The 8,517-nt window shown below is 45.0% G+C and overlaps 1 protein-coding gene across 1 annotated transcript; it reads right to left on the bottom strand.

Annotated features, from left to right (window-relative positions):
• Positions 1-304: 304 nt before the first annotated feature.
• On the bottom strand, positions 305-8,517 carry UTP11 (UTP11 small subunit processome component). Its single transcript, XM_038377391.1, is given in 9 exon segments — positions 305-588; positions 1,194-1,304; positions 3,741-3,871; positions 4,218-4,311; positions 5,564-5,677; positions 7,311-7,413; positions 8,166-8,227; positions 8,442-8,460; positions 8,462-8,517. Coding segments are annotated over 9 exon segments (759 nt in total). The 5' UTR covers positions 8,503-8,517; the 3' UTR covers positions 305-504.

Raw genomic sequence — 8,517 nt, forward strand, 5'->3', positions numbered from 1 at the left:
CGACAGATGCAATAGAAAAGAGAAAATAGATGCTTAGAGATTGATCCTAGACTTTTACCATTTAGAGCACCAGGACAGGAGAGCTGGTCTGGAGCTTTCACCAGACCTAGGCAGACCACCATCCCCTAGCCACAAACTTTACCCCTGTCCCTGGTCAGGGTCCAGTCTCTTCTTTGTTTGTGTATTGTGCACACAAAATGCCTATCAAAAATGTAGTTACAAGTTCAGCATCTCTCTCTCTCAGGGTTTTCACCAAGGTATCTGGACACCTCTTCTGGGGTTTCCAATGTGTAAATACCAAAACTGAAGCAGAAATCTTCTTGGATTTATTAAATAGAATGTGTTATAGTTATAAATACCCATAGGGCTTACTTTGACAAAACATTAAACAGCAGTGAAAATAAGCAATGCTGACAAAATACCAGCACTTCTCCACAAGAAGCAACACATTCGTTATGTCAGCTAGAGCTACACAAGGACGTCAAAAACTATTTCCCAGAAAAATTAACGTTTCCGTTGGAATTTGAATTTGTAAACAGCTGGGCTATTTATGGTTTCTTTCTTCACCTTCACTTTGTAAGTTTTGTCCTGAAACGAAAACAAACAATTATTTTCTTTCCTATCAAATGATGAGAGAAACATACCCTATGGGGAGAAAATGGAAGTGCTGGTGGAACTGAAGGTGCAGATTAGCTTAGGTGGTAACTGGGCAATTCCTTATCTTTAGTGGGCAGAAGATATTTTCATCTGCTTTTTCGTCTAATTGTGGTGCTAGCCACACAACCTGTTCTGTGACTGGCAAGTCCCAACTGACAGAAAATCTCTTTAGAGTCATTGGAATTTTGAGGATCTGTTCCTAATCTAGAGAGACCACAACCTCCCTTCTGTTACTCCACAGCTCCAGTTTCAAATTTACACAGCATTTTACAACAGATTGAACAGGCTACACAGAGAACTGACTCTGCCCTAAATTTATGAAACAAAGGCCTGAATGGGTTCAATATCATATAAACAAGTTATCTGTGCTATCATTACAGCAGGAATGTTTCTTGGTAACTTTTATAAGGAGCTACCTAAAATGCTCCACAACAAGTAAGGAAACATGCACACAACACATACACAACCTGTTCTCAGTTCTAAGACCCTCAACAAGCAGAGTCCAAAGAACAAGAGTTAAGTCTTTGCTCCCTCACCAAGAGATCTTTGCGTGCCTGGATCTTCTGAGCAATAACAAACATCTTCTTTTCACGCTCAATACGCTGTTTCAGGAGGCTGTACTGGTGCTTCCTTTGTTGGGCTAATTTCTGAAGAAGGAAAAGAGCATTTTTTAGTAGAGCAAAAGAACAAGAAAAATGTATTCGCTCCCTCAATTCATCCCAGGCTGCCAGGGATCACACTTAGGGTGACTCATTGAGTTTTTGATTAAACAAAAAACCACACAAGTTTCACAAACAAAAAGTTCTATTAAAGTACCCAATACCAATTTTGTGTTCTTCCAAAAGGCTCATTGTTTAACTCCTTGACTCAGAACTGAGATTTCCTTGCACATACCATATTCCTAGCAGGGACCTAAGGGGTTAACATAGGCAAGATAATTAGGACAACAGGCCTCTAGGTCTTCTCCAATGATATGTGGCTGGAACCTTGGTTTCACAGCTCATCCAAAAGTCAATATGCCACAGCAGCAAAGGACCTCCTAGCTTCTTCTTCTTGTCCTTTGTGACTAAAGATGATGCTGACAGTTTTACAGCTTGTAAGTGTGGTTGTGGCTAAGACCACCAGTTAATGAGTGGCAGTCCTTTCTGAATGAAGGGTAGAGCTTTCTCAGTGCTGAGAAAGAGATTACAGTCTATAACTGCTGAGTCTGCTGCTGTTTACACTCAGCCACTATATGGATCTTGAGGCACAGAAGCTAATCTTGAACTGGATAACCTTCTAGCACCATGCTGGTTTTTAGCTCTGTACTGATTCAGAGCAAAAAGGGTCACCAAGACCAGTTTCTGAAGTCAAGATATTGCTTGGAGACCTCCCAGCCAAACAATAACCCACCTGATTCTGCTTAACTTGTGATAGCTGATGGACTCAAAGCACAAGGTGGCATGGCTGCAGGTGTGACCTCGTTAATATCATTGAATAGGACAGATTCTGACATGTTTCCAATGTGACTAAGTCTTTAGAAGAGGAGAAAACCCATCAGTTGAAACTAGTCCAACCACTTTAACGTCAAGCCAGAGTGAGAGGGTTAGCAGGAGGGAGGGGAGTGGGGAACGTTATCCGACATCTGATTTAAGAAGAGCATGCTGCAATCTTATGAGCAATTTTAAACACCTTTATTTTTACCTTATTGCACATACTGACTCAAGCTTACAAGACTGCCCAATATATCCAAACTAATTAGGAGGCATTTATACTGCTAAACCCATGCTTAGCTGCTTCTGAGACCGCAAGAACTGCTATGAAATTAAAACATCAGGAGCAAAGCTGGTGCTGTCTAAGCAATTGAAGCTGGAGAACAGAGGCCTGTGTGAAACATATTTTAAATTAAAGGACAGCTAGGAAATGAGATTTCAGCCTAAATAGCTTCACAGGAAAGAGGAGGAGACAGAGTACTGGATCACAAACCCCACTGTGTTCAAAGACAGAAGGAAAGAGAATCCAAGTATAAATTTATTAACCAAGAGCCATAGAAATAACAGAAAACAGAAATCTCTGCATATATCCAGGGTATTATGATTGCCAGGTGCAAAGGAAAGAAGCAGAGTCTGTATATTTGTATCTACTAAAGCCACCCATTTCACAGGAAGCTTCTCTGTATCCCCACTTAGGGCTACAAGGTTCTTTTTTTGTTGTTGTTTTTTTTGAAGTGCTCAGATGCAGCATTATTACACTTATTTTTTATTATATAAAAAACAAAACAAAACAAAACAAAAAAACAAATGAAGTCTCCCCATACCAGGACTTCTTAAAATCCTGGAAACCCAATTAAACAACATTTCTATAAGGAACAGACAGAGCAGTAAAATACCAAATCTGCACATGGAGTCACCAATAGTTCTATCTGTACTTCAAGCTGTACTTCCCAATAGCACTTTTGGAGTGGATACTGATGATTGCCTCAGTAGAAGAGAATTAACAGGGGCATAAAAAGAGAGACTCCTAAGAAAAAAGTCCACCATCCATGCAGGACTTGTAAGATGTAGCACAAATGCTATTAGCATCCATTTAAACTGCCTCTTTTAGGGAGCAAAACTTTCAAAAGATAATGAAGCTTATGCAAGAGACATACTCAGCAGCATAGTGTGCACCCATGCTATGCTACCTTACTACATATGTTCTGCCAATCCATCTCAAGCCTGACATCCAGCACCATTTCTTACTCCTGTTCTGGTAAGGAAAGGATGCCTGTCATGCCCACTGTTTTGCAGTTTAGACAAGTGTCCCTAATTGACCAGGATGTGACTAAACTGCTTTTCTGCTTCTGGTCTTAGGGAAGATTTGACTACGGGATTCCAGATATGAAAGGCTGGCACCATGAGTACTGATGCCAATCAGTCCGACTCTTAGTAACTGTGCCCTTCAACCCCCTGGTATCACCACCAAAAAGCCTTAGACTATAAAAGCAAACTTGTTCACCCAGAGAACACTCCAATGGACTCTTCCTAGTGCCCGTTACATTTTTAAAAGTAAAGTGCAAGGACCCCATTTGCTACTGAATCACAAAGGGTGGCTAAACAGTTTACCTTTAAATGGGCTGGCTGAGTGGCTCCTTTTACTGTTTCCTTCTGCAGGGTTTCAATGGTAGGTCGGTTATACACTCTGTCCACTAGCTCTGGGGATGTGTTCAGATGAGTTGCAACTTCAAATTCTTGAACTAAAAAACATTTTTTTAAAAGAATTTAAGATTAGTAATGAGAGTTCAGCAAATTTCTTGGGACAGATTCAGCATTTCATCCAAATATGTGGCTTATACTTGCTATGAGATGGAGAGTACTAGGTCACTTTTTGACCTATGCAGGTGTCAACTGCCTGAGCAAGTGGGGCAATCCATTTCCTTCACTGTTCAATAATGAGCCCCAGAGCCTCAGACATGTCGCTATTTCTGAGACAGGATCTCGCTCAGAGCAAGGTGTGAAGGAACAACCACACAATGTTAAAGATTTGGGGACAGCCTAAAGATGCTGAAGGGAAGTTCTTTTTCAATAAAGCCCTAATCTTACCTTCTTTTTTGGTATCAAAAAAGAACACGTGTTTGTTTGATTGCTTCCCCTGAGCGTCCAGCAGGTGGAGCTCCGATTTCATCCTTTCGATTTTCTGTGGGGAGGAAAAAAAAAAAAAAAAAACTTAGCCTTCAGCAGTGGGCAATGCTTCCTTTGTGTCTCAGCAACAAACATTTTCTTAATATCTAAACTCTTCATTCCTATTAATTCTTTTGTAAACAGATAACCAGACAATTAGTCCACTGTTTACATTTGTCAGGTTTCAGAGTAGCAGCCGTGTTAGTCTGTATTCGCAAAAAGAAAAGGAGTACTTGTGGCACCTTAGAGACTAACAAATTTATTAGAGCATAAGCTTTCGTGAGCTACAGCTCACTTCATCGGATGCATCAATGATGAAGTGAGCTGTAGCTCACAAAAGCTTATGCTCTAATAAATTTGTTAGTCTCTAAGGTGCCACAAGTACTCCTTTTCTTTTTGTTTACATTTGTGTCTCTTTAAAACTTGTCAATTCAAGAAGAATTTAAAGTACTATCCCTCCCCGAACTCCTGGTTAGGTTTGTAATTTTACAATCATTTTCTTCTTTTTTTCTCCTGTTAGCTGCATGAGAAGCCACACAAACAAGAGGAAACTAACCACATAGATCTCAGAGTAGCAGCCGTGTTAAGTCTGTATTCGCAAAAAGAAAAGGAGTACTTGTGGCACCTTAGAGGACTAATAAATTTATTTGAGCATAAGCTTTCTTGAGCTACAGCTCACTTCATCGGATGCATTCAGCTGTAGCTCACAAAAGTTTATGCTCAAATAAATTTGTTAGTCTCTAAGGTGCCAAAAGTACTCTTTTTTTTTAACCACATAGAGAAAAGAATAGAAGTGACTATCCTCAAAGTACTGGCAAAGACACAAAGGCTTTTGTTTCTCTAGTCTCATTACAGAGATCTTACGTGCTATTCTAACAGCAGATATAACATTTTCAGACAGAACTTGATCTGAATTGACTGCATCCCTTTTAAACTAAACAGTTACTTCAGAATCAATAATTTTCAATTCATGCTAAACATCAGAAACGAGGCTAAGCATTTAATGTCTAAAATCTACATAATGTTTTACGATAGTTTATCCAATATACCATGCACTGTCTAAGCAACAGAGCAGTCTAGGACTCGGTTTCAATCAAAGACGCCCATAAACAACTGAGCTGTATTAACATTTTCTTCTGTCATTTCTGGTATGACTGAAAACTGACATGATCAAACAAATGCCTATCAGCTGATGGGACAAATTAAGTTAAAATGTATTCATTATGAACAAACTGGACGATAATGAGAGGATCAATAAAGACTATTACCTTAGCCTCTGCCACTCTTTTCATTTCTATATATTTGAGATCCTGTGTCCTCATCACCTTCAGCTGTTCCTGGGTCACCTCTTCCTTTGGCTGCTTAATTACATGAACTCCATCCTAAAAGCAAAGAAAGCACATTAATTGCCGAGCATGAACAGCTTCTAAAAGGCAAGGCCTTGTCTATACCATGGTTCTCAAAGTCGGTCCATCCGCTTGTTCCGGAAACTCCTCGGCAGGGCCGGGCGGTTGTTTACCTGCCGCATACGCAGGTTCGGCCGACATGCCGGACTCCCACTGCCGCGCGTTCGATTTGCTCCAGGCGCCCCAAGGGGGCTGTGGGAAGCGGCACGGGCAAGGGCTCTGCTGGGCAGCCCTTCCTGCAGCTCCCCATTGGCTGGAGGCAGGGAACCGGTGGCCAGTGGGATGCCACGATCTGGCCAAACCTGCGGCGCGGCAAGATAAACAAATGGCCCAGCCCGACAGGGGCTTTCCCCTGAACAAGTGGGGGGCCGGGGGGTTTGGGGACGGCTTTGAGAACCACTGGTCTACAATACAAAGTTGTCTCAGCAAGAGTTATTCCTCTTTAATAAGCACTTTAATTAAACCGCTGTTGCATGTTCATACTAGTTCCTGTGTCAGCAGAGTGCATCCATACTAACAGCTCTTGCAGCGACAGAGAGAGAAATGCACTGTGGTAGCTATCCCACTGTGCAACTGGCTGCAGGGTGCTTTGGGAAGGGTTTGAAATGCCTCATGAGGCAGGTATAGCCATCACATGATGCAGGTTTCTCAATCCCATCATTCAAGGGGCATCCTAGTCGATTGTCAGTAGCTTTTTCAACTGAATCTGTGATAGAAGGGAGAGGAGAGTGGGGGGGTGGGGGGGAGGAAGCAGGCTGGACTGACCTATCCTAGGCAGGGGAGGGTAAGCCAACACTCCCCATCCCCCCCTCGCCCTCTCCCTTGCCAGCTTCCAGCTTTGCTCAGCACAGCCTGCGGCTGTGATTCCCTCCAAGTTTTCCCACAGCCTCCACAGCTTCTGGGAGCAGCATCCTGGGCCGCTCTGTGAGCTCTCTGTGCTGAAGAATGCCAAAGCAGTCCCCCACCCTGCCCAGCAGCAGTCTGCCTGCTGCTGTGTACTAGTGCAGGCAGAACAGGGTGCCATCCAACGATGTGCTCTTTGCGCTCTCAGCTGTAAGATACTTTCAGAGGGAGGGGCACATGCCTGCAGATCAAACCAGCGAGTAGAGCGGTCATGGCAGGCATTGTGGGATACTGGCGGAAGCCAGTTCTGTCAACAAAACAAACAGCAGTGTCTACACTGACGCTTTGCTGCTTTAACTTTACAGCAAAAGGCTTTATGCAGCTTGAGGTGGTTTTGTCAGCAAAACAGCAGAGTTTTGCTGCCAAAAGTAGCTTTGTAGTGTGTACACCTCCCCTGTTTTGTCGACAAAAGCTGCCTTTTGCCGACAAAACTTTGTAGTGTAGACAAAGCCTAAGCTACTGGGGCAGAGAAAGAGCCCTTCAATGCCCCATTCTTCTAATAAAAACTGCAGAGGGTAAAATGAGCATCTCCCCTGATATCAGGAGCAGGCCACTCTGCAGCCAGCCACAGTGGGTACCAGGCTATTTAAACCTTCATATTTTTTTTTCCATGGGGGGGGGGAAGAGAGGCACAAGAAACCCAGACATTCATTACTCAAAGCAGAATAGGGCCACCCTGTCTGAATACAACAAACCAGGTTCTCACCTGGAGCTGCACACGGGTCATTTTAAAATAAAACTCATCAGGATTTTTCTCCAGGGCTTTCTTGCGAAGTGCTTTGAGCACATTCTGTTTCTTGTGATAATCACTGAAAAACAAGACAATACATTTACCACCACCTGCATTCATGTGGGCACACACATCAAATGAAACACTAAATACTCAATAATGATGCTAAATCCTCAAGAGCATTGCAGCTTTGCAGCAGCATAAAAGACATTTAAAAAGAACGAGAAATCCACAGACCATTTATCTACTGGATTTATTCCTTTCTCCAAGCTGCCAGCATGATCATCTCCCCATGTTCAGTGCTAAAGTAGCAGCTGAGGCTCACTCACCCACTCACAAGTCTCAGTGAGATCCGAACCCACAGATCTGCAAGAAGCTCATCCACTAACTCCATCAAAGAAACGGTTTTTGTTTTGTTTGTAAGGTTGGTGGTAGTCACAAGAATAACTGTAAGGGTGGGCTCTTCTCCATCCTTGTCTCCGCTCTCTTACATCTCAACTCTACAGACACTCAAGTATTCGCATAGGTACACTTCACCTGGAAGTCCCACCGATGTCTAGGAGGATACCCAGACGAGTAAAGCTGTGCACCTGCTTAACTGTCTGCAGGCTCAGGGCCTCAGGGAAGTCAGGGGCGACACGAAACCCCTAACAAGGTGACCTTTGCTCAGGCTGCACCGCGCTCTCACAGCGAGCCCGGGGCCGCTCTTAGCTGCCGGGTGCAGCCACGGCCAGGCGGGCCCGGCTGAGCAGCCACCGGGCCTGCCCCGGGGGAACCCCCGCCCCGCGCCGTCGCAGGGACCTCGCCCGAGCTGGGCGCAGCGTGACTCACTCGGCGCGGCGCTTGTAATCCTCCTTCTTCTCCAGCAGGCCCAGCTGCCTGCGGGACCGGGGCTGGAAAAGCAAAGCGAGAAACGGGGCTAAGTGAGGTGCTGCATGCGGGGGGCCCCGCTCCCGGGGGGCCCGCTCCCGGGCGGAAGGGGGGCTCCCGGGTAGAAGGGGGGCCGGGGGGGCTCCCCGGTAGAGGGGAGGCGGGGGGGGCGGCCCTGCCTCGCGCGGGGGGGGGCGGGTCTCAGAAGGGCCCGACGCGGCTCGCTCGCGGCCTCACCTGTCCCCGCTCCCGGTGCCCGCTGCCCGGCCTTGGCCGCTTTCTTGAAGGCGGCCGCCATGGCTCAGGCCGGATC

The sequence above is a fragment of the Dermochelys coriacea genome, chromosome 19 (genome assembly GCF_009764565.3).
Source record: "Dermochelys coriacea isolate rDerCor1 chromosome 19, rDerCor1.pri.v4, whole genome shotgun sequence".
Lineage (NCBI taxonomy): Eukaryota > Metazoa > Chordata > Testudines > Dermochelyidae > Dermochelys > Dermochelys coriacea.